Consider the following 27,963-nt stretch of genomic DNA (forward strand, 5'->3'; position numbering starts at 1 on the left):
AGACCAGCTGAAACGCTGCAGAAAAATAAGAAAAAGCGTTTCAAAATCTGCTAGCATTTTGCGGATTTGCTAGCGGTTTTTGGTGTGCACTAGGCCTACATGTATATACTGACACCACTGTCATTTACATTGCAGAAAAGACAGAAGATAAGTCAGCTATATCATTCATCATCTGTGTAACTAGCTGGCCAGAAGGGATTTCTGTCCCTTTTGCCCTGCAGTTTTAATCTAAACAACTGTAAAATTAAATTACTGAAATGCAATTAATTTAACCCTATTTTTTGTATGCCTGTTGTTCAGAATACTCTCACCTTTGAAAAAAACCTAATAATCAAACAAACCTGAACCGATCACACAAAAATACAATTAGGCTTTCTTTACATTATAAATCGCAAGTGCTGAGCGTTTTCAAGCGATTCCTGTCGTTTTCTGAATTTTGTGTAAGCTCTTTTGATGAGCGATTGAGATTTTCACTTCCTGACGTCAGTCAGAAAATGAACTCATTGACCCTGAAAAGAATAAATACAATGGCCTTGATTCACAAAAGAGTGCTGTTAGCACGGGCATTTTCGCGTGAATTTTCGCATTGCGCGCGGTCGCGAATTTTTGCGCGCAAACACGGATTTTCCCACAAAATCGATATTGTTTCCACGCAAAAATTCGCGTTTGCGTGCAAAAACGTTATCGTTTTGCGTGAAAATTCGCACGAAAACGCCCGTGCTAACAGTTAGCACTCTTTTGTGAATCAAGCCCAATGTATTTATTCTTAAAAGCGTTTGAGAAATCACTATACAAAGTGATTTTTCAAGCGCTTAGCGATTTCCCTGTACCTTCCATTGAGCTCAAGCGCTCAGAAAATGGTACAGGCAGCTCTTTTGGAAGCGGATCGAAATCAAACCGCTCATATGTGAACACTCTCATAGGGAGTCATTGCACACTTTTAGGGCGATTTCTAAGATCGCCAGCACTTAAAAAAATATACGCAAACGCTCATAGGGCTTGATTCACTAAACCGTGCTAACTTATAGCACAGCCGCGCTAGCGTTTTCCGTGCGTTTTTGCCCACAATCGCGAAATTTCACACTCGAATTTGCGCCCGCGATTACGCATGAAAAATTTGCGATAGCTTGTGAAAATTCACGATTGCGCATGAAAACGCATGCAAAAATGCTAGCGCAGCCATGCTACGAGTTAGCACGGTTTAGTGAATCAAGCCCATAGTGTGAACAGGTCCTAAGGCTTGGTTTACAGAGTGGTCAGTTGCATGACGCACGCGATATAATGAGTGTGAACTGCAACAGAGACTGGACATAGACTTTAATACAAAGCCTGCATGCAACAAGGTAGAATAATGTGATCTGTTACAACGCAAGACTGTGAACAGACCCACAGAATTGTATAGGCAGTCAGCTGACATGCAGAAATATTTTGCAACACAACTGAGCACTGTAAACTAGCCCTAACTGTAAAGGTGCAGTTAGCTTTGAAAAACTGCTCTTGACTAGAGACAGTCAATGAGATGCAAACAATTCCAAGTTCCATACAATTTGCATGTCTGCATGCAAGCTAAAATGATTTGCATCTCATTGGCAATCTCTCTTCTTCACTAAACCCTGGTGGTCCCCATTAGAATCTGCACTTCCCAGATGGTGGGAGCATGACACACTTCCTGTGATCATACTCCTAACTGGGGAGCAGCCACGTGTGAGGAGAAGGTGGGAGTAAGAAGTTCTGCCTTTACTACACCCTCAGCAAATGGGAAACTACTAGGGCACAGCAAGGAGCAGCTTACAAAACTAGCATCCTAGAGCATAAAGGGTGCTTAAATCTCTAGTTCAGCCTCCCTTTTTTAATGGGTATGATAGTAAATTTGCATTTATTAGCTACGCAGAAGGTTTTTTGTGTTGCAAGTCTGTACTTTTTTTAAATAAATGCTCTGAATGTTCCAGGCAGGCTCCACCATGTAGCTTCTCAGTTCAGTGCAATTCTGTGCAGTTTTACAGGACACAAGCTGTCCAGACTCCTCCCCTTACACCACCATAACCCATACATTAAGTACCTAGAGAGTTGCTGGGAAGAAACAGCAAACAGTTTTACTCTCTGAGCACAGATCACATCCCAGCCCACCTCCTCCTTCTGACAGAGTCTCATATTGGTAACTGCAGAGCAGGCCACAAAGAGTAAGGGTGCGTACAGACATGCGACTATAGTCGTTTGAAACGATCGTTACCGACGGCATTGCCCGACGATCGTTCGTAAAAAGTGCACAAACGATCATTAAAACGACCGACCAACGAGATATGTCGTTGGTAAAGAACGATCCATTCTGCCAGATCTTTTCCAACGACCATCGTTCAAAAAGTAATGTCTGTACAACGATCGGTCGTTGATCGTTCGTTCTCAAAGCTTTGCACATGCTCAAACGGTTCTTTTTGACACTTGTGTTTGAAATCAGTTTATACATCATGTTGCGCACGCAACGCTCGTTCCAAGATCGTTCGTACACGAACGATGTTCAAAGTAGCCTTTCTTCAAACGATCATCGGCCGATACCTCCTTTAACATCGTTCGTCGTTCAGAACGAACGATCGTTATCGTATGTCTGTACGTACCCTTAGACTCCATACACAGGCTAGATGAAACTCATTCGATAACAACCCCCGTTGACGAGAATCCAGAGCGTGTACAGCAGCTGCCGACCCCTCTCGGTCAGTGATCTGTCCTGATGGTTAGCTTTGGATGAGTGACAGCTGAAAGCATTGTTTTTCTTACTTACCCCACCTGTTGCGTGAGGTCAATCCTGCACCGCTCTTCATAGGGTTATTTTATTAAAGAGTAACTGTTAGGCATGAAAAACAAAGTCAATTCTCTATTTCTAGCTGTTAATCATATAAAAGGAATGCTAAAAAGGCAATGCATAACTTCAAAATCAGTCTTACTTTTTTATTGCAGAGAATAATCCTCATGTCCCCAGCTCCTTAGTACGCAGTAATCAGCCGCAAAAGAGAAGTTGCAGTGCAGGCTGAAGGGCTGGGGGGGGGGGGGAGGGGGGGGGGGGTTTCTGCACAGACACAGCTAGTTCAGCCTGATTGGCTGCAGCCTGTGTCACTCTCACTCCTTTTCCTCTCATTGGCTGCCTCCCATGACTGTCCGTGTCTGCCCCCTCCCCACACTCCAGCCCGACAGGCATCTCTGCCGATTCATTTAGGCAGTGGCTGCCACCATTGCATCCATGGGGACCCCCGTCCCTGCTACCATTTCCTTAGGGATTCCCTGAATTTCCTTAGGGGTTCTCATGGATGTGGGGGTGCCGATATAATGCTCGCTATTGCTGTGCGGAGGAGGGGGGAGTAAGGGAGGAAATGACCTCACCATTGGCTTCAAAAACAAGGAACACCAAGAGCCCCAATAGTGTAATATGTACTGGTAAATGGTTACTAGATAGAGTAAATGTTAATACTCACAAACCAGGGTTACCATTAGGCAACCACTGTAAAGGCAGGTGGGGAGATTTTCCTGACCCCCTCAGGAATAAGAAGTTGCTCTCTGTAGATCAGAAAAAGGGGGTTCAACTCTCCACCCAGGGTGGACTCAATATTATGCAGGAGAACAGAGGCGCCAAGAGGATAAAAGGAAGCTAAATGAGCTTAAAAAACAAATTCTTGGTAAATAGAGGAGGTAGTGGTGGACTTACCTTCTCCAAGTACAGTAGACACACAACGACTGTAGTAAAGACAGTCAATATATTTTATTAATGAACTCCAAATATGCAACGCGTTTCGCAGGTTTGATCCCGCTTCATTAGGCAATAACAACGGAGCAATAGCATATGTGGTCAGTTGAAGAGCCAGGCACCTCTGTGTCAAACACAGATGGCCCCTGCAGCATTTCCGACCAATACATGCGACCAATATTGGGCTGAAATTGGTTGCATTGTCGATTGTGCATGCTCTTGGCAGCACCAATTCAATAATTATCTAATCGGATGGTCGATCGGCCGCTAAGGCGCAAGATGTATGGCCACCTTTATTATCATCTCACTGACCAGCTCTACTAAAAGCTAAAAAAAACTCTCAGGCTAAGTTCACAGTGGGACGTTAAAGTCGCGCGTTAAAACAGCATTTAACGCAGAATAACTCACTGCAATGAAAAATCAATGCCCTGTTCACAGTGCACACGTTGCGTTGGTGTCTAACGCTGCACGTTAAGTAAAAGTACTGCATGCTGTGCGTTATACACGTTATTAGCTGCGTTGGACTGTTTGCACATGCTCAGTAATGACTTGGAAGCATACTTTTCATTGCCTGTATTTTTTACTGTATCTGCTGTATGCGACGGTAACGCTGCGTTGCCACTTTTTGGGCACGTTGCGTTGTAAGCTTGCGGTGCGACTTTAACGTGGCATGAAAACGCAACGTCCCACTGTGAATCTAGCCTCAGTCCATTGTTAAAAAAAAATAAATCCTGTGTCATACCATGTCACTCACCTATAGACTTCAACTCCTTTATCTAATCTTTTTTTTTACTTTCCCTAACAGATTTGATAAGAAAAACAGATAACAATCATGTCCTTATAATCACAAGTGATACGGTTACAGAGAACATGGTAGTTGGAAGCCTAGTACACATGCAAGATGAAACTTGGCTGAAGCAGCTGATAACAACTGCCTCTCCCGAGAATCTTGCATATGTACCTTATGCTGGATCCACACGGTGCGTTCGCGCACTCGATTTCCCGTCGATTCGTTTATTTCCAACATGTCCGATTTGGATTTCGATGGATCGTTAGGTCGATTTGGCATACTTTGCATGCGAATCGACCTAACGATCCATCGAAATCCAAATCGGACATGTTGGAAATAAACGAATCGACGGGAATCGACGGTAATCAAGCGGGAAATCGAGTGCGCGAACGCACCGTGTGGATTCAGCATTACAACGATAACCCCATGCCTCGGCCAGCAATCATCAGCCTAGCAGATCCATCCAGCCAAAAGCATTGTTCTCCTCACCGCCACAATGCATGCCCATGGATGTGAGTACACAGAGATGTAGATTGCGGTGGTTGCAAGCACAAAACGTACCCTTAGACCCTGGAAATGCAGCACAGCTGTGGGCTTTCCTGTATATGTGGAATACAGTGAAGTATGGAGTCAATGAAAAGTATGCTTCAATGTCACACACTTTGTGGTAATGAGCGCACGGTTCGCACCACACCGATGCATTCTGAGGGCTGCATAAGTTTTATATTGCAGTGTAGCGTCCGTTACGTCACACTGCGGTGCCCCACTGTGAACGTAGCCGAAATCTGATAACCCTTTCCCCCCCACCTACAGGTATCTGCCCCCATGTCTTTTATAGAAGCAAAACAGTTCACCTATGCTTTTAGGGCTCAGCCACACTATAAGCACTTTTCTGAGCGCTTTGTGATTGATTTTCGATTTCTGAGCGCTTTTTAAAAATCACTCCCATTCACTTTTATTAAAACCGATTTTTATACGATTTTTACCGTGATTTTAATGAAAGTGAATGGGAGCGATTTTTTAAAAAGCGCTCAGAAAGCGCTAATCAATCACAAGAGCTCAGAAAAGTGGTCTTATAGTGTGGTTGACCCCTTAGAGTTATTGCAAAGCAAGGGCTGTACCACTATGGCCCTATTTTCACATGAACCATGCAGATCTGGGCACATGATTTCATGCAGTTTCCAGACACTGCACGCCTTTGTACACGATTAAATGCTTGTATTCTCCATAGCCCTGCAACATACTATTATGCTCAAATGTGCGTGGTGTAAAAAAAAAAAAAAAAAAAAAAAAAGCAATCTGCTATCAGTCTTTTTCCCCTTTATCGTTTCCGAATGTTCACATCCATATGTTGCATACACCTACAAGCTTATTTTCAGAAGTAATTTTGAAAAAGTTTTCCAAAATAGCTGCCACAGGCACCTAGATTATTTTAAAAATTAGATGCAGTCTGAGGCCGGTTTCAGACTACAGACTGGCGGTAGCGGTGCAGCTCATGGGCCGCACCGACAAAAACATGCCTTCAGGGATTACCGCGTTAACACATGGTAATCACCTTCTGGCTGACAGTCAAACTGGAAGAGACGCTCCCTTGCAATCACTTCGCGGTGGCATTGCGGCACATGTGCGTGGAAGCACTACGGAAGTGCACAGAAGCGTATTGTAAAAATATGCTTCCGCACACGTGTGCCGCAATGACACCGCGTAAATGTTTTAAACACCCTGCGTCGCCATAGACTTACATGACTTTCAGTCTGTCGCAGGAGCCGCACGGTAACGTAGGTATGCACTCATTTTAGGGGACTTCCGGAACACGGCACCGTGATTTAACACAGAATTACCTTGCCCTGCAGTAGGAATGCAGTAAAATGCTGCACTGCACCGCCCCAGTCTGAAATGGCCCTGAGGGTTAAGGGCTGGTTCACACTGGGGGTGACTGCCATGCACTTGTTGATTGACGGCAATCGGCAAAGAGCTAGTGTAGTGTCACTCTATGAGTAAGCTCATACTATCTGCGCATGCTGTGTTGGTGGCATACTATCTGCGCATGCTGTGTTGGAGGGCATACTATCTGCGCATGCTGTGTTGGTGGCATACTATCTCCACATGTTGTGTTGGAGGGCATACTATCTGCACATGCTGTGTTGGTGGCATACTATCTACACATGTTGTGTTGGAGGGCATACTATCTGCACATGCTGTGTTGGAAGGCATACTACCTGCGCATGCTGTGTTAGAGGGCGTACTATCTGTGCATGCTGTGTTGGAGGGCATACTATCTCCACATGCTGTGTTGGTGGCATACTATCTCCACATGCTGTGTTGGAGGGCATACTATCTGCGCATGCTGTGTTGGAGGGCATACTATCTGCACATGCTGTGTTGGTGGCATACTATCTGCACATGCTGTGTTGGAGGGCATACTATCTGCGCATGCTGTGTTGGAGGGCATACTATCTGCACATGCTGTGTTGGAGGGCATACTATCTCCACATGCTGTGTTGGTGGCATACTATCTGCACATGCTGTGTTGGAGGGCATACTATCTGTGCATGCTGTGTTGGAGGGCATACTATCTGCGCATGCTGTGTTGGAGGGCATACTATCTGCACATGCTGTGTTGGAGGGCATACTATCTGCACATGCTGTGTTGGTGGCATACTATCTCCACATGCTGTGTTGGAGGGCATACTATCTGCACATGCTGTGTTGGAGGGCATACTATCTGCACATGCTGTGTTGGTGGCATACTATCTCCACATGCTGTGTTGGAGGGCATACTATCTGCACATGCTGTGTTGGAGGGCATACTATCTGCGCATGCTGTGTTGGTGGCATACTATCTGCACATGCTATGTTGGAGGGCATACTATCTGCACATGCTGTGTTGTAGACATACTATCTCCACATGCTGTGTTGGAGGGCATACTATCTGCACATGCTGTGTTGGAGGGCATACTATCTGCACTTGCTGTGCTGGAGGGCATACTATCTGCACATACTGTGTTAGAGGGCATACTATCTGCACTTGCTGTGCTGGAGGGCATACTATTTGCACATTCTGTGTTAGAGGGCATACTATCTGCGCATGCTGTGTTGGTGGCATACTATCTCCACATGCTGTGTTGGAGGGCATACTATCTGCACATGCTGTGTTGGAGGGCATACTATCTGCGCATGCTGTGTTGGTGGCATACTATCTCCACATGCTGTGTTGGAGGGCATACTATCTGCACATGCTGTGTTGGAGGGCATACTATCTGCGCATGCTGTGTTGGAGGGCATACTATCTGCGCATGCTGTGTTGGAGGGCATACTATCTGCACATGCTGTGTTGGAGGGCATACTATCTGCGCATGCTGTGTTAGTGGCATACTATCTCCACATGCTGTGTTGGAGGGCATACTATCTGCACATGCTGTGTTGGAGGGCATACTATCTGCGCATGCTGTGTTGGAGGGCATACTATCTCCGCATGCTGTGTTGGAGGGCATACTATCTGCACATGCTGTGTTGGAGGGCATACTATCTGCGCATGCTGTGTTGGAGGGCATACTATCTCCACATGCTGTGTTGGAGGGCATACTATCTGCACATGCTGTGCTGGAGGGCATACTATCTGCACTTGCTGTGCTGGAGGGCATACTATCTGCACATGCTGTGTTAGAGGGCATACTATCTGCGCATGCTGTGTTGGTGGCATACTATCTCCACATGCTGTGTTGGAGGGCATACCATCTGCACACGCTGTGTTAGAGGGCATACTATCTGCACTTGCTGTGCTGGAGGGCATACTATCTGCACATGCTGTGTTAGAGGGCATACTATCTGTGCATGCTGTGTTGGTGGCATACTATCTCCACATGCTGTGTTGGAGGGCATACTATCTGCACATGCTGTGTTGGAGGGCATACTATCTGCGCATGCTGTGTTGGTGGCATACTATCTCCACATGCTGTGTTGGAGGGCATAGTATCTGCACATGCTGTGTTGTAGACATACTATCTCCACATGCTGTGTTGGAGGGCATACTATCTGCACATGCTGTGTTGGAGGGCATACTATCTCCACATGCTGTGTTGGAGGGCATACTATCTGCGCATGCTGTGTTGGAGGGCATACTATCTGCACATGCTGTGTTGGAGGGCATACTATCTGCACATGCTGTGTTGTAGACATACTATTTCCACATGCTGTGTTGGAGGGCATACTATCTGCACATGCTGTGTTGGAGGGCATACTATCTGCACTTGCTGTGCTGGAGGGCATACTATCTGCACATGCTGTGTTAGAGGGCATACTATCTGCGCATGCTGTGTTGGTAGCATACTATCTCCACATGCTGTGTTGGAGGGCATACTATCTGCACATGCTGTGTTAGAGGGCATACTATCTGCGCATGCTGTGTTGGTGGCATACTATCTCCGCATGCTGTGTTGGTGGCATACTATCTCCACATGCTGTGTTGGAGGGCATACTATCTGCACATGCTGTGTTGTAGACATACTATCTCCACATGCTGTGTTGGAGGGCATACTATCTGCACATGCTGTGTTGTAGACATACTATCTCCACATGCTGTGTTGGAGGGCATACTATCTGCACATGCTGTGTTGGAGGGCATACTATCTGCGCATGCTGTGTTGGTGGCATACTATCTCCACATGCTGTGTTGGTGGCATACTATCTCCACATGCTGTGTTGGAGGGCATACTATCTGCACATGCTGTGTTGTAGACATACTATCTCCACATGCTGTGTTGGAGGGCATACTATCTGCACATGCTGTGTTGGAGGGCATACTATCTCCACATGCTGTGTTGGAGGGCATACTATCTGCACATGCTGTGTTAGAGGGCGTACTATCAGTGCATGCTGTGTTGGAGGGCATACTATCTGCGCATGCTGTGTTGGAGGGCATACTATCTGCACATGCTGTGTTGGAGGGCATACTATCCGCACATGCTGTGTTGTAGACATATTATCTCCACATGCTGTGTTGGAGGGCATACTATCTGCACATGCTGTGTTGGAGGGCATACTATCTGCACTTGCTGTGCTGGAGGGCATACTATCTGCACATGCTGTGTTAGAGGGCATACTATCTGCGCATGCTGTGTTGGTGGCATACTATCTCCACATGCTGTGTTGGAGGGCATACTATCTGCACATGCTGTGTTGGAGGGCATACTATCTGCGCATGCTGTGTTGGTGGCATACTATCTCCACATGCTGTGTTGGTGGCATACTATCTCCACATGCTGTGTTGGAGGGCATACTATCTGCACATGCTGTGTTGTAGACATACTATCTCCACATGCTGTGTTGGAGGGCATACCATCTGCACACGCTGTGTTAGAGGGCATACTATCTGCACTTGCTGTGCTGGAGGGCATACTATCTGCACATGCTGTGTTAGAGGGCATACTATCTGTGCATGCTGTGTTGGTGGCATACTATCTCCACATGCTGTGTTGGAGGGCATACTATCTGCACATGCTGTGTTGGAGGGCATACTATCTGCGCATGCTGTGTTGGTGGCATACTATCTCCACATGCTGTGTTGGAGGGCATAGTATCTGCACATGCTGTGTTGTAGACATACTATCTCCACATGCTGTGTTGGAGGGCATACTATCTGCACATGCTGTGTTGGAGGGCATACTATCTCCACATGCTGTGTTGGAGGGCATACTATCTGCGCATGCTGTGTTGGAGGGCATACTATCTGCACATGCTGTGTTGGAGGGCATACTATCTGCACATGCTGTGTTGTAGACATACTATTTCCACATGCTGTGTTGGAGGGCATACTATCTGCACATGCTGTGTTGGAGGGCATACCATCTGCACTTGCTGTGCTGGAGGGCATACTATCTGCACATGCTGTGTTAGAGGGCATACTATTTGCGCATGCTGTGTTGGTAGCATACTATCTCCACATGCTGTGTTGGAGGGCATACTATCTGCACATGCTGTGTTAGAGGGCATACTATCTGCACATGCTGTGTTGGAGGGCATACTATCTGCGCATGCTGTGTTGGTGGCATACTATCTCCGCATGCTGTGTTGGTGGCATACTATCTCCACATGCTGTGTTGGAGGGCATACTATCTGCACATGCTGTGTTGTAGACATACTATCTCCACATGCTGTGTTGGAGGGCATACTATCTGCACATGCTGTGTTGTAGACATACTATCTCCACATGCTGTGTTGGAGGGCATACTATCTGCACATGCTGTGTTGGAGGGCATACTATCTGCGCATGCTGTGTTGGTGGCATACTATCTCCACATGCTGTGTTGGTGGCATACTATCTCCACATGCTGTGTTGGAGGGCATACTATCTGCACATGCTGTGTTGTAGACATACTATCTCCACATGCTGTGTTGGAGGGCATACTATCTGCACATGCTGTGTTGGAGGGCATACTATCTCCACATGCTGTGTTGGAGGGCATACTATCTGCACATGCTGTGTTAGAGGGCGTACTATCAGTGCATGCTGTGTTGGAGGGCATACCATCTGCGCATGCTGTGTTGGAGGGCATACTATCTGCACATGCTGTGTTGGAGGGCATACTATCCGCACATGCTGTGTTGTAGACATATTATCTCCACATGCTGTGTTGGAGGGCATACTATCTGCACATGCTGTGTTGGAGGGCATACTATCTGCACTTGCTGTGCTGGAGGGCATACTATCTGCACATGCTGTGTTAGAGGGCATACTATCTGCGCATGCTGTGTTGGTGGCATACTATCTCCACATGCTGTGTTGGAGGGCATACTATCTGCACATGCTGTGTTGGAGGGCATACTATCTGCGCATGCTGTGTTGGTGGCATACTATCTCCACATGCTGTGTTGGTGGCATACTATCTCCACATGCTGTGTTGGAGGGCATACTATCTGCACATGCTGTGTTGTAGACATACTATCTCCACATGCTGTGTTGGAGGGCATACTATCTGCACATGCTGTGTTGTAGACATACTATCTCCACATGCTGTGTTGGAGGGCATACTATCTGCACATGCTGTGTTGGAGGGCTTACTATCTGTGCATGCTGTGTTGGAGGGCATTCTATCAGCACATGCTGTGTTAGGGGCATAAAATCTGTTCTGGTTAAATGGGAAACATGAGAGCTTACCATCACAATAGGCACTGTCTACAATACCTATGCTCAATGTTATGTTTTTCTACATCTACCCCACAGAGCTGCAGGGAATCCACCGAGAATGTTGTGAACACTGAACACAGAGGTGTTGTCTATCACCCATAAACCTGGTTCAGATTGTGCATGAAGAATGTGTAATAGAGGAAGAATCTCCTCATTCTCCTGCAGAGTACCTGCACGTCATTCTTACATGTACCCACAGTTACACTGCCTAGGACCTGATAGATGTTCTTTGTTCCGGTTTGTACCTTTTACAAGTACTCTTATCAAGGACTAGTTTTAGTCTAAAGGGAATAAATATGGCAGTCTCCATATCCTTCTCACTTCAGTTGTTTTTTTTTTTAATTCCTAAGCGTTGGCAGTTAAGAGATGAATTTCATGTTACATACTTTCAATCAACAAGATTGTAATATGGAAATTAGAGGAGTCGCAGTCGAGGAGTCGGTGGAATCCTAAACTGAGGAGTCGGAGGATTTTTGTACCGACTCCACAGCCCTGATACTATCTGCACATGCTGTGTTGTAGACATACTATCTGCACATGCTGTGTTGGTGGCATACTATCTGCACATGCTGTGTTGGAGGGCATACTATCTGCACATGCTGTGTTGGAGGGCATACTATCTGCACATGCTGTGTTGGAGGGCATACTATCTGCACATGCTGTGTTGGAGGGCATACTATCTGCACATGCTGTGTTGGAGGTCATACTATCTGCACATGCTGTGTTGAAGGGCATACTATCTGCACATGCTGTGTTGTAAGCATACTATCTGCACATGTTGTGTTGTAGACATACTATCTCCACATGCTGTGTTGGAGGGCATACTATCTGCACATGCTGTGTTGGAGGGCATACTATCTGCACTTGCTGTGCTGGAGGGCATACTATCTGCACATGCTGTGTTGGAGGGCATACTATCTGCACATGCTGTGTTGGAGGGCATACTATCTGTGCATGCTGTGTTGGTGGCATACTATCTGCACATGCTGTGTTGGAGGGCATACTATCTGCACATGCTGTGTTGGAGGGCATACTATCTCCACATGCTGTGTTGTAAGCATGCTATCTGCACATGCTGTGTTAGAGGGCATACTATCTGTGCATGCTGTGTTGGTGGCATACTATCTGCGCATGCTGTGTTGGAGGGCATACTATCTCCACATGCTGTGCTGGAGGGCATACTATCTCCACATGCTGTGTTAGAGGGCATACTATCTGCACATGCTGTGTTGGTGGCATACTATCTCCACATGCTGTGTTGGAGGTAGGGCTGCACGGTTTTTCGGTTTAAAACTGAAACCGCGGTTCGTGGCAAGACGATCTGCTGATTGTCAGTACCTTTGGTTTTTCGGTCCACTGTCTGTAATACCTTGCTTCTGGCCCAGCTGTGCGTGGATTGGCCAGAAGCAGTGAATATGTATAAATGTTAATGAGCGGGGGGCGGATCCACTCGAGCGAGCGGCCGGCACATGCAGCATTACCAATCACTGGCTAGCGATGGAATGACGGCAGGGGTAGGCGGAGCTGTATGCTCTGTACAGCTCCGCCTACCGCTGCCGTCATTCCATCGCTAGCCAGTGATTGGTAAAGCTGCATGTGCCCGGCCACTCGCTCGAGTGGATCTGCCCCCCGCTCATTAACACTTATACATATTCACTGCTTCTGGCCAATCCGCGCACAGCGGGGCCAGAAGCAAGGTATTACAGACAGCGGATCGGGCATTGCGGACCATGAACAAACACAACTCCCTCCCCCCGCAGTGCGAAAAGCAGGATTTGAAAAAAATCGGGGAAAAATTGAAATTGCCATTTCTGAGAGAAAAATCGCAATTTCGATTTTCCCTAAAATCATGCAGCCCTAGTTGGAGGGCATACTATCTGCACATGCTGTGTTGTAGACATACTATCTCCACATGCTGTGTTGGAGGGCATACTATCTGCACATGCTGTGTTGTAAGCATACTATCTGCACATGCTGTGTTAGAGGGCATACTATCTGCGCATGCTGTGTTGGTGGCATACTATCTGCACATGCTGTGTTGGAGGGCATACTATCTGCACATGCTGTGTTGGAGGGCATACTATCTGCACATGCTGTGTTGTAAACATACTATCTCCACATGCTGTGTTGGAGGGCATACTATCTGCACATGCTGTGTTAGTGGGCATACTACCTGCGCATGCTGTGTTGGTGGCATACTATCTGCACATGCTGTGTTGGAGGGCATACTATCTGCACATGCTGTGTTGGAGGGCATACTATCTCCACATGCTGTGTTGTAAGCATACTATCTGCACATGCTGTGTTAGAGGGCATACTATCTGCGCATGCTGTGTTGGTGGCATACTATCGGCGCATGCTGTGTTGGAGGGCATACTATCTCCACATGCTGTGTTGGAGGGCATACTATCTGCACATGCTGTGTTGGTGGCATACTATCTCCACATGCTGTGTTGGAGGGCATACTATCTGCACATGCTGTGTTAGAGGGCATACTATCTGCGCATGCTGTGTTGGTGGCATACTATCTGCGCATGCTGTGTTGGAGGGCATACTATCTCCACATGCTGTGTTGGAGGGCATACTATCTGCACATGCTGTGTTGGTGGCATACTATCTCCACATGCTGTGTTGGAGGGCATACTATCTGCACATGCTGTGTTAGAGGGCATACTATCTGCGCATGCTGTGTTGGTGGCATACTATCTGCACATGCTGTGTTGGTGGCATACTATCTCCACATGCTGTGTTGGAGGGCATACTATGTCCACATGCTGTGTTGGAGGGCATACTATCTCCACATGCTGTGTTGGAGGGCATACTATCTGCACATGCTGTGTTGGTGGCATACTATCTCCACATGCTGTGTTGGAGGGCATACTATCTGCACATGCTGTGTTAGAGGGCATACTATCTGCGCATGCTGTGTTGGTGGCATACTATCTGCGCATGCTGTGTTGGAGGGCATACTATCTCCGCATGCTGTGTTGGAGGGCATACTATCTGCACATGCTGTGTTGGTGGCATACTATCTCCACATGCTGTGTTGGAGGGCATACTATCTGCACATGCTGTGTTAGAGGGCATACTATCTGCGCATGCTGTGTTGGTGGCATACTATCTCCACATGCTGTGTTGGAGGGCATACTATCTCCACATGCTGTGTTGGAGGGCATACTATCTGCACATGCTGTGTTGGTGGCATACTATCTCCACATGCTGTGTTGGAGGGCATACTATCTGCACATGCTGTGTTAGAGGGCATACTATCTGCGCATGCTGTGTTGGTGGCATACTATCTGCGCATGCTGTGTTGGAGGGCATACTATCTCCACATGCTGTGTTGGAGGGCATACTATCTGCACATGCTGTGTTGGTGGCATACTATCTCCACATGCTGTGTTGGAGGGCATACTATCTGTGCATGCTGTGTTGGAGGGCATACTATCTGCACATGCTGTGTTGGAGGGCATACTATCTGCACATGCTGTGTTGGAGGGCATACTATCTGCACATGCTGTGTTAGAGGGCATACTATCTGCGCATGCTGTGTTGTAGACATACTATCTCCACATGCTGTGTTGGAGGGCATACTATCTCCACATGCTGTGTTGGAGGGCATACTATCTGCACATGCTGTGTTAGAGGGCATACTATCTGCGCATGCTGTGTTGGTGGCATACTATCTGCGCATGCTGTGTTGGAGGGCATACTATCTCCGCATGCTGTGTTGGAGGGCATACTATCTGCACATGCTGTGTTGGTGGCATACTATCTCCACATGCTGTGTTGGAGGGCATACTATCTGCACATGCTGTGTTAGAGGGCATACTATCTGCGCATGCTGTGTTGGTGGCATACTATCTCCACATGCTGTGTTGGAGGGCATACTATCTCCACATGCTGTGTTGGAGGGCATACTATCTGCACATGCTGTGTTGGTGGCATACTATCTCCACATGCTGTGTTGGAGGGCATACTATCTGCACATGCTGTGTTAGAGGGCATACTATCTGCGCATGCTGTGTTGGTGGCATACTATCTGCGCATGCTGTGTTGGAGGGCATACTATCTCCACATGCTGTGTTGGAGGGCATACTATCTGCACATGCTGTGTTGGTGGCATACTATCTCCACATGCTGTGTTGGAGGGCATACTATCTGTGCATGCTGTGTTGGAGGGCATACTATCTGCACATGCTGTGTTGGAGGGCATACTATCTGCACATGCTGTGTTGGAGGGCATACTATCTGCACATGCTGTGTTAGAGGGCATACTATCTGCGCATGCTGTGTTGTAGACATACTATCTCCACATGCTGTGTTGGAGGGCATACTATCTGCACATGCTGTGTTGGAGGGCATACTATCTGCACTTGCTGTGCTGGAGGGCATACTATCTGCACATGCTGTGTTAGAGGGCATACTATCTGCGCATGCTGTGTTGGTGGCATACTATCTCCAGATGCTGTGTTGGAGGGCATACTATCTGCACATGCTGTGTTGGTGGCATACTATCTCCACATGCTGTGTTAGAGGGCATACTATCTGCACATGCTGTGTTGGTGGCATACTATCTGAACATGCTGTGTTGTAGACATACTATCTCCACATGCTGTGTTGGAGGGCATTCTATCTGCACATGCTGTGTTAGGGGCATAAAATCTGCTCTGGTTAAATGGGAAACAAGAGAGCTGCCCATCATAATAGGCACTGTCTACAATACCTATGCTCAATGTTATGTTTTTCTACATCATTTTATGCATGCTCCGGCCCCCCAGCAGTCTGAAGTATGTTGTCACCAGTCCTTGACCAAAAAAGTTTGGGGACCCCTACTGTAGTAAGTAAAACTAGTTTCTCTTTAAAAATGTGAACTGGTAACATTCTATCAGAACTGGGCCCTATGCAGAGGTCCACAATTCAGATAGATTTGGAACGAGTTGGGCCTTAACCTGGAAATTGTAACATTTGTATCTATGGCAACTGCATCGGGCCCCAAAACCGTCTGTAGAACGTTCTACAACAGTGGTAGGTCTGTTCCCACATGATGATCTGCAGCGTCTGTGAGGCAGGCGATAATGACATCCCGCCGCTCACAGCAAGCTACAGGTCGCCTCCTCTCCCATTCATGCCTGATAACAGCAGCGAGCGGCTAGACAGACGGCAGCATGGGGGAGGAGACTGAACCACCATGCACAGAGGAGGGGGGAGCTCCGGCCACCTCCATCACTTCCTTCCCAGCGCGCGTCTCTTCCCTCCCGCAGCTGCTTCCCTCCCCGGCAGCCACATGACTCTGAGCTGCGCACCAGCAGAAGGGCAGCAGGCATAGTATTCCTATCATTCTGTTATTTATCCACTCTTCTCTCCCGTCCGCACCCTTCCCGGATTCTCCCTCCCCTCCTCCTGGTCTCGGCGTGGCCAGACTCAGCCTTTCCTCCTTCTCCATCCAAGAGAGTGTCCTTCTGCCGGTCGCCATGCCCAATATCGTGCTCTTCAGCGGAAGCTCCCACCAGGACCTCTCGCAGAAAGTGGCGGATCGCCTCGGCCTGGAGCTGGGCAAGGTGGTGACTAAGAAGTTCAGCAACCAGGAGACCAGGTGGGTGAAGGCGGGACACGTGTGCTGGCCGGTCAGCCAGCTCTCCATCTTCCTCCATAACATTCATTGCATCATCATGCGTTGTAATGACTCATAGCATGCCCCAGTCACTGTGGAAACTCAGCAGGGTCAGCAGTGATGAATCAACTCACATTTCATTTTCCCTTAGTTGCTTAGGAGAGCTCCTTCCATCTGCATGGACACTGTTTAGCAGCACCTGTTTTATCGCTAGCTATACGCCATGCAATATTGATTATATTATGTCAGCAATAATCTCAATATTGATTGAATCTTGTCTAATCTTACAACTTCTTGGTAGTATGAGAGCTTCACTAAAGAACCAGTTCAAAGTATTATCTGTTGGATCTCATATTACATAGATATGGATGGTACAATCAAGATTGCATGCTGTATGAGCAGCATCCAGGAGAGCAAATTTCTAGTGTCCCCGGAAATCGGGGCAAAGTGACTGATATTTACAATGTTCTCTACAGAACATTTTTTTTTTCTGACAATGCTTGATCAGACATAATGGTCTTCACCGACCACCATAGATTTGAATTTGTAGAGAATTCGGTATGCTTTGAGATTCTTGCCCACTGTCTTGTAGCAATGCATTGCACTGTGTCACAAGAAGAATTTAACAACTAAGGTGACTTTCCCCTTGATTTTGTAATCTACAGTACTATATTTAACAGGGTACTCTGCTATATCTTTGCACAGGGCTTATCAGATTCAGATACAAACTACTAATTGACTGTTTGATTTATCTGTTGGTTCATTCACTTTCCTAATCTGATTACTTATGCTAAAACTCCATTCACACCCTAGACCACAGTTGTCCAAAAAGGAGCAATCCCTGATGGCACATATTTGAATTCAACAATGGCACATAAACTGTCTTCCGGTTAGCTTGTTTCTGGAACCGTGAAAGTGAGGATCCGCAAGTGCAGGATTCGCAGGCGATCGAAAAGCGATGTAAAAGTGTCCCTAGTGTGTCCCTGCCCATGCCGTCATTGGGAGACCTATTTTAGAAAAATCGCAGTCCACTTTCATATCATAAATGAGGTCTTCAGAAACATTGCACGCCAAAATAAGTTCAGGAGATAAAAGTTAATCACATTCAAATTATTACTTGTCCTTCCTGTAGCTTAATTCTATTATATTTCATTTGTTATGGAAAGTGCTGCTTAGACCATGCCTGTACTGTTTAGATCCAGACTGAGGCTGGCTAATGCTGGAATTCATGTGCTTACTCCCGCAGGGCATGGAGAGGAAGAGCAAGCACTACTGTGTGTAGTTTTGTCTTTCTAACCTGCTGATTTGTGGCCATTCAAGCTAGGCATCCTGTTGACTGCATTATTTACATTTCTAAAGTCTCTGTTCTCAGTAGTGTTTGGTTTTGTGAAGATTGTTCTTACGTCTTTCATTTGTAAAGGAGGTCATGGATTTGAAAGGGGATTTTATAATGTATTTTTTATTTTTATTCAATGATACATTTTTGTTTTACTAAAATGTTAACAAGGTAGAGACAAAATATTACCAATGGGTATTTATTATGCAACATGTGAAGCCTGCAGGTGCACATCCAACTTAGGCCTCATTCACATCATACGTGCTGCCATGCGCATTTCAGCAACGCGTATGATGTGCGACACGCAAGAACGGCAAAAGTGCATAGACAGCACTTTTGCAGCTCACATCATATGCGATGCGCTATCGCACTGCTGCATGCAGTTTGCGGAAAGCGCTGCACTGACCCGACCCATTCACTGTAGGGAATAGGATCAGCAGCATAGCTGTGTAGATGGCATGGGATCATGCGCGTTGCTTTCCGACCGCATGGCCATGTGAACGAGCCCTTAGTCTGACCATCCGGTTTCCTCCCACATCCCAAAAACATATAGATACGTTAATTGGCCCTAGACTGATACATACACTACATGAAACATACATAGACTACGGTAAGGATTAGATTGTGAGCTCCTCTGAGGGACAGTCAGAGACAAAACTATATATACTCTGTACAGCATAGCAGAAGATGTCTGTGCTATATAAATATTAATAATAATATCCAACCCAGCTGATGAAGGAACAAGCTGATTACTGATCTATTAAATGGTGGGTGCCTTCACAACACTTAAAGAAAACCTGTAACGAAGAAAACCTCCCCTGGGGGGTACTCGCCTCAGGTGGGGGAAGCCTCCGTATCCTATTGAGGCTTCCCCCGTCCTTGGTCCCACGGTGGCTAAAATCCTCCCGGAACGGCGGCAATGTAAATATTTACCTCCCCGGCGCAGTATCGGCTCTCCGCCTCGGAGATAGGTGGAAATAGCCGATCGCTGTCTGGCCACTCTACTGCGCAGGCGCAAGTCGCCTGCGCAGTAGAGCGGACCCAACGGAGATCGGCTATTTTCACTTATCTCCGTGTGGAGAGCTGCAACAGCGCCCCCCGCTGGAGCCAGGAGAGGTAAATAAATCAGCGCTTGTTGAGGGAGGATTCCGGGACTCTTCGGGCGAACCAGCACTGGACTGCCTGCAGCTACAGGAGTGGGGGGAGCCTCATTGGGACCCTGAGGCTTCCTCCTCCCGAGGTGAGTTTTTTTTGTTACAGGGTCTCTTTAAGGTGTGCAGACCTGTAATAGATGTCGCCCATCTCTGGGCAGGCCTGTACAGACGCAAAGTCGGCTGTGTAGCTGACAACGCGTTCTGTTAGGATACGGGGGTGGAGGGACAACGGAGTGGGGAATGAGAGATCAAAAGACTCGTCTGAGTCTCTTGGGGTCGGGGGCTGCCATTCACATGCCTGATTATCAGCTGAGGGGGTTATCGGCCTCTTCAGCCAACTGTAATCAAGCGTGTGTATGAGGCTTTAGTAAAAATGTCTTAGGCCTGGAACCCACTAGAGGTTTTTTTTGAGCGTTTAGGGAGCGCTTTCAATCGCTAGTGATTTCCCTCAATGCTCTGCCAATGCTAAATGGATGGGACCGATTCTACTAAAGCAATTGCGATTAAGGAAATTGCAGTCGCAGGACATGCAGCATTTTGGGAGCATTTCCATCCTAATGTATTCTATAATAAGCGCAGGGAAATCGCTCCCAAAATCGCGTGCAAAATACGATCACAAACCTCTAGCGATTGCATTAGTGCTTTGTGCTTTTCAGTGGGTTCCAGGCCTTAGTTGTATACAGTTTAGACATTTATCACCTAAAATGCCAGATTATTGAAGAGTACTGCACAGACATGCTTGCATGTACTGCATAGACATGCAAGCAGAAAATTCTGTCATATGGAGAGGGAGAAGATGAGCAGGAGGAGACTGCTGCAAAACCTAGCAGGGAAATGTAGCCAAGGGATTTTTAATACGTGGAACTGTCAGATGAGATTACAGTAGATCATTTGTGAATCAGATATTACTCTTTTTTTCTTTCTCTTTCTGTTTACTTCTATAGCTTTGACATCTTTTGCAGCATTTCAGAGTGCTTTGAAGAATTGATGTAACAAGGAGCGCAAGATCTAATGTCTCTATCATAATCTAAGGCCAGTTTTTGGGTAACCAATTTATCAGTAATTTTTTGGGATGCAGGAGAACATGTAGGCTGCGCCGATATTTTTGGTGACATATATGAACCTGTTACAAGGCAAGAGTGCTAGCCATTCGGGCATTGCTCTCCCTGCGTTTAAAATAAAAATATATTCCTGCTAGAGGGCTACCACCTGGTGTATTGTACAGCTTCTGCTTAAAATGCTTAAAATCAGGTTTTGCAAGCTTGGTAACAGAGCTGCATCCTACATTTGAAACATTGTTTAACTACACTCTTATGTGCATCTGATGTAGGGGTCACAGTTTACTGGACGAGTCTGCATTCTTGGCACAGGGAATCGTACGCGTTGTTCAATAAAAAGCTGCAGTTTCTTCCCTTCTTTCATTTCCCCCCCCTCCGCTGCAGAATACTGCACATTGCTCTCAGTGCGCTGCAAATGTGAATTTGGAAGCATTGTGTGTGTGTGTGCCCGCATTGCAGAAAACACAAGCGAGACCCGTGCCTGAAGGGTTTTCCCCCAGGCGATACAAGTACAGCAAGTATTTCCTGCTTAAAATGCAGCATTGCTTACAAAAACAGTGGCTAGCAGGCAGATAAGTCTGACTGGAAGAATGACCACTGCTCACAGAAAACATTTCGGGTGCCTTACAGCGGTCCTCCCACTCACTGTCGTTCAGATGCACACTTTTTTTTTTTTTTTTTATTTTTTTTTTTTATTCAATCTGTTTTTTGGATTGATCCCATCAATCTGATCATATTGGTGAGATAGTTTCTGATTAATTACCGTGGAAACGATTGATGTTCTGTTGATGACCACCTTTATCGACCCTTTCCAGATTAGTTACCTGTTCTGCCAATTTGCGCCATAATGCTGGGAATACACGATTTGTTACTGGCGCTCGATCCTGCAGGCGATTCTCTTATCTTCCGCTCGTTTCTCTTTTCTTTTTCCATTCACTTCTATCAGAAATCGAGCAACAAAAGGATCGAAAGGGAGATCTGACATGTCGGAAATTATCTATCGAACCATCTAATCACCTCAAACTAGTATATTCCCAGCATTAGATATTGGACAATCTTTCAGCAGAAATCTTTTCATATATAGTAATTGCATTACTGCCACCACTAGTTCTGTACTGTCCAATGCCATAGGGTGCGTACACACGCACTACAAAAGGAAACGACTGGTCTGCCGGACCCTCCCGCTGGGTGGTCTATAGCTGACAGTATGCGTGTGTGTACGTGCTGTTGGTGGACTGATGAGGCTGTTTCTGACCGATCCACTTAGCGGATCGTTCAGAAACAGCCTTATCAGTCCACCTACAGCACGTACACACGCGCATACTGTCGGCTAAAGACCGCCCAGCAGGAGGGTCCGGCGGACCCGTCGTTTAGTCTTGTAGTGCGTGTGTACGCACCTATACACATGGATGGGAACACCACTCACACTGCACCACTGGAGTCTGATCTAACATGATTTGGGGATTGATTAGAGAGCAGCAATTGGTTTTAATTTCTGCTTCATTTACGGCTGGGGTGTCAAACTTGAATACAAAGTGCCCTGAAATTGAACACTGGGACATAGTCAAGGGCCAACCTCAATGTCTATTTGGCCACCTTCTACCATTACAAAAACCGCCCTAGTGTCTAATGGCACCCCTCCAACCCCTCCACAGTTTCCTAGTGTCTAGTGGCCGCCATTCTCCCCTATAAAGTTCCATAGTGTGGAATAATGGTTTACGGTAATCAGAATTGAGAACCGATGGTACCACTGCATGCTTTAACTTTTTACTGATCAATGTCATGAGAAGCTTATGTGGCTGTCTATCCACTGCCTGAAAAATGGCCACTTATTAACTTTCCATTAACTATTCATGTCTAAAAACATCAACCCAGGGCCTCATTTTTAAATTTATATTTGGTTCATTATTTTTTATATTTTCTGATGAATAAAAAATGCACTTTTGGGGTTTATGATAGGACATTTTAAACCCTTCTTCCTGGGTGCAAGTAGGACAGCCATCAAGTGTTGATTGTAATCAGCTGGTAAGTCTTCTTTATCTCAGACAGACATGCTTGCGTGGTTTAGAAAGTGAAAGTTGCTGCGTCTAGAACTGCTTAATACTGATATAACACATCCTGAAGTTAGCTTTAATGCCCAAGCGTAAGCAGAGAGAAAACCAACTGACTGACAGGGTGCAGCAGCCTGAAAACTTTGCCCCATTCCAAGCTTGAAGTTGAAGGTTGTCTGCACATGCAGAACTTCCTTCTTTATGGCACTAGTTTAAAGAAGAAAACTCATCATGTGACCAGATCAATAATCAGTACAGTAAGTAGTAGCTGCTTTATTCCAACTGACGTGTTGCAATACATTAAGAACCTGTCAAGGTATGTAATTATTTCCCCAACTTTACACATAGTGGACAAAACTGGACCCTGAAGAGTTAAGCCTGGTACACACTTTCAAATATGATTGGCCATTCACTGACCAATTTTAGCACCTCCATGTAGTATGAGGGTGAACAGATAGTGAATACTTTGAGCAGATTGTATAGGTAAACCCTCATGCCACATGGAGGTGGTAACATTGGGCAATCAATGGCCAATAATTGCATGTGTGTACCATGCTTTAGTATTCTTGGGGCAGTAGTGTGTCTACATGCAGCTCTTGTTCAGCAGACATTCAGCTTTTTTTTCTGGTAAAGTAAACTGGCATAGTGCTTACACTGTGTGGAAAGATTCTAAAAACAGGGATCTTGTTAAAAGTTCCATAACCAAAAATAAAATACAAATTCTGTTCGGACGAGGAATAGTGCAGGATGACTTCATACTGTCATCTTTTGTGCTTCTTACACGTGCACAGTTGCTCTCGTCCACAGGGATCGGAACATGTTTCCCTTGGGCGACAGTTTAAGGCTGAGAGTTGTGCTCATCACTAGCAATACATGTTTAGCTATCTATGGAGAGGGTGTAGGAACATCAGAGTGGCTTCTGGTGAGCTGGGTATGGAGGGGAACAGCAGGCTTGGGCGGTTGTGCATCGCTGTTGATAAAGATCTTACACGCATGTTCTTTATGGGACGTCGGAGGACACCTATACACATACTAGATTATTGGCCCGAAAGTCCTCTAACTTTCCAGATCAGACAAAAGGATGCTGAAGTGTCAATGTCACAGGAAATTGGGTGTCTGCTGCCGTGGCACGGGTGACTAAAGGTGAACATACATCTATTGATTTTGCTATTTGGTTAGATCATTTCATGCATTCTGGACGGCCCCATAACCCACCTATTTCATAGTTTGCTACTGATGTCCCCATTTTATATCCATGTATCATTGGTGACTTATGTCCTGCATCAGGTGTTATTACCAAGATGGAACAGTATGCTTAAACAGTGCCAGCAAGGACCACTGTTCCAAAAATCTTCTAATTTGGATGTGTTTATATATATATATATATATATATATATATCTATATTATAAATTTTAAGTGCATTTTTTCCAGACTAAAATGAGCCATAAATTACTTCTCTCCTATGTTGCTGTCACTTACAGTAGGTAGAAGAAATCGGACAGAACCAACACGTTTTGGGCTAGTCCATCTCTCCACAGGGTATGCTCAGCATGGCCTTTATTCTTTATAAAGACACTCCCTGAAAAAGATTTATATAAAGTTGCTGGCCGTCCTCCCTGCTCACCGTTCACTTTTTTGGACGGAGCAACTGCCATTCACTAAGGCCTAGTGCACACCGGAGCGTTTCCGCTGCGGTTTGCGATCTGCTTGCGGGTGCGGATCCGCTAGGGTAATGTATTTCAATGGGCTGGTGCACACCAGAGCGGGAGGCGTTTTGCAGAAACGCATACTCCCGGGCTGCTGCAGATTTTGGATTGCGGATGCGTTTCTGCCTCAATGTTAAGTATAGGAAAAACGCAAACCGTTCTGAGAAACGGCACTTCAGAGCGGTTTGCCAGGCGTTTTTTGTTACAGTAGCTGTTCAGTAACAGCTTTACTGTAACAATACATGAAATCTACTATACCAAAACCGCTACACAAAACCGCAAAATGCTAGCTGAAACGCTGCAGAAAAATAAGAAAAAGCGTTTCAAAATCTGCTAGCATTTTTGCGGATCTGCTAGCGGTTTTTGGTGTGCACTAGGCCTAAGAGTTTTTGAAAATAAAAGAAATCCCTGATAATCCCCCATGAGGAGTGGGCTAGTCCAAAACCTGTCGGTTCTGTCAGGTTTCTACTACTTACTGTAAGTGACAGCAACATAGGGGAAAAGTAATGTATGGCTCATTTTACTCTGGGAGAAATGCACTTCTTATCTGTATAGGTTTACTTAAATTTTAAGATTTTTGCGACAGGCAATGTGCAGTACAATAGAATAAGTTTGAATTTATTCACCTGAATAATACTTGAATGGACTTGCGGAAAAATACAGCCAAACATGCTGGTAATCAGAAAAAAGTGACATTCAGAAATAGCAGCACTTTTTTTTTTTTTTTTATCCCCACATCTAGAGGCAATGGATCACCACGTTTATGTTCTTAGCCACTTTTATAATATGGTGATCAGACCTGATTAGTAGTTTTGAGGGCCCATGGAGATCACCACCTTGCACTGACCATCTCCTTAGGACATTAAAGTTTGATTGTTCTACACAAATACCCTTCAGTGGGCCACATACTGCAACTTATCAGTGGTCGGTCTCCGCTAGAACAAATGGTCTAGAGTGGCAGACCGTTACACTAGCTGAAATGATCTCGGATTGCCACTTTTGTGTAATTGTAATATGTTAATTCTGTGCTGGGGATGGTCAAGGAGATTCAGATAATTCTGAATTGATGCAGGACTATGCAAATTCTATATAGCGTGAACAGTGATCTCGCCCGAATATCTTTCCAGCTGGGTGGCATGAAAAAGTATCCGGGTGGGGCATGGCGGGGGGATGCTGGGCTGCGCAACTCTGCTTACAGCATAGGAGGAGGATGAGGCGGCAAGCCGATGATAAAGATGAAAATAGACCAATTGAATTCCACAAAGGTGGAATTTGGTCCATTTTCAAGCAGCATAAAGCTTCTGTGAGCCTGGTCACTAAAACCTGTTCCAATATTTTTTTTATATATATATAATTATGGCAAGTGGGTTTTTTAAAAGTGGCAAACTTTTTTTTTTTTTTTTTTTAATTATTATTAAAATGCTCCCTAGACTAAGGGGGCTCAAGTTAAATGATGTATTGGTCAGGGTGATGCCCCAGGGCCTTTTGTTGGACAACTCTTTTGTAAATGATCTTCTTAGGCCCGGTTCACACTAGAGCGGATGCAAAAGAGAAACCAAAAGCTGTCCATTTTACATCCGCTTGCAGCAGTTTATACTTTTGCTACGATCACGTGTCCTGCGTTGATCACATTCACCCGTACGCATTGTTGGTCACGTGTCCTGCCTTGTAGGGCGGGGTTCACATTAGAGCAGATGCAAAATGGTAAGCCGTCCGTTTTTGCAACAATTGATACTGCTCGTCCGCGTTGATCACGTCCACCCGCATGCATTGCCGCTCACCTGTCCCGCTGACGCTTGGTCCATCTATTTTCAGCCTGGAGGCCAAGAGAAGCACGGGGCTCTCCGTAGGCTGCATTTGGCCAATTCTTCCTAGTAACAGGGATAACTTTAATTGGTCCATCATGAACCAACGAGAATTCTCCCTGTTGCTGAGAATTCACATTGCTCTTTTGCAGCCCAGTGGAGATCCCCATGCTTATGCTGGTCCTCAGGCTGTGTACGAGGGACCAAGCAGTAGCGATTGGCAACTAGCCTAGTGAAAACGGACTGTCTTTTTTATAGGCTTTCATTGCATAAGATTTCCTGCCCAGTTTGGAAACTGCGTTCTGCAGGCGGATCCATGTTTTTTACATTAGGATCTGCTTCCTTTGCTATGTGGAGCTTAAAAAATGACCATGAACCAGCCCTTACAGTTGGATACCACTGCTCTGTGATCACATTTGTTTTTCAACTTTATGGCTGTGTAAAAAATGTATAACTGTCAGTAAGCTTAATTATTGTATTAAATATTGTTTGTGTAAGCAAGGTGTATGTTTACCTTACAAACTCATCAGACCGCTTTTGTTAAATGGCAAAGAAACACCACTAAGGTTGTTATAGTAATATCATATGACTTGCTCCTGAGCACTGTACTGATCTCATTCATTACTTAAATGCTAAGTTACAGTAATTGATTCCCATGGCTACATTAGATGATGAATGCAAATGCTGTGTTTGTGAGAGATGTCTGGTGTGTGCATGATTTCATGGCAACATCCTGTGATTATAAAGTATAGCTACATACTCATGACTTTATTTTTACAATTACTATATTTCCTCCTCCTGCTAGCTAAATGCTCATGCTGTAACTAAATCTTTTTTATGTTTATGCATTTTACCATGCAACAGCAGCTTGTTTTACTTACTCTGCTTCTTACAGGCTGACCTTTTTATACACTCTGCAGTATTTATAACCCTGAAGTGATCTTGGTCTAGTACAAGTCTAATGCTGGGGATACACGGTACGTTTCTGTACCGTGTATCGACCAGCTGATAATAATCAGCTGGCTCGATCAAGCCGCTCGACCGTCGCCCGCTCGATCCCCGCCAGCGGACAATGGCAGGGAATCGAGCGGCTGATAAGGACCACCGGCGGGGACGAGCAGGAATCGATCCGCGGGGACGCGGCTGAAGTTGATCCGGCGGCTAATCGGCCGCCGGAACGACCTGTCTATGCCCAGCATAATGCTTGGGATACACGGTACGTTTCTGTACCGTGTATCGACCAGCTGATAATATTCAGCTGGTCCGATCACGCTGCTCGACCCCTGCCTGCTCGATCCCCGCTGGTGGACAATGGCAGGGCTGATGAGGACCGCTGGCGGGGACGAGCAGGAATCAATCCGTGGGGAAGCGGCTGGTGTCGATCCGGTGGCTAATCGGCCGCCGGATTGACCCGTCTATGCCCAGCATAAAACCTGGTACACACATCCAGGCTTAGCTGCTTTTGTCACTACCATGTAACATGAGCACTTGCCTACATAATCTTCATAGTATTCAAAATCTCATGCAAT

The 27,963-nt window shown here is 46.0% G+C and overlaps 1 protein-coding gene across 1 annotated transcript in view; it reads left to right on the forward strand.

Annotated features, from left to right (window-relative positions):
- Positions 1-16,789: 16,789 nt before the first annotated feature.
- Positions 16,790-27,963, forward strand: part of PRPS2 (phosphoribosyl pyrophosphate synthetase 2) — an 83,579-nt gene continuing 72,405 nt past the window's right edge. The window contains exon 1 of the mRNA XM_068268366.1: positions 16,790-17,305. Within this exon, the coding sequence (XP_068124467.1) occupies positions 17,184-17,305 (122 nt within the window). The 5' untranslated portion in view covers positions 16,790-17,183. The remainder of the gene's footprint in view (positions 17,306-27,963) is intronic.

This window comes from Hyperolius riggenbachi, chromosome 2, assembly GCF_040937935.1.
Source record: "Hyperolius riggenbachi isolate aHypRig1 chromosome 2, aHypRig1.pri, whole genome shotgun sequence".
In the NCBI taxonomy this organism is placed as follows: domain Eukaryota; kingdom Metazoa; phylum Chordata; class Amphibia; order Anura; family Hyperoliidae; genus Hyperolius; species Hyperolius riggenbachi.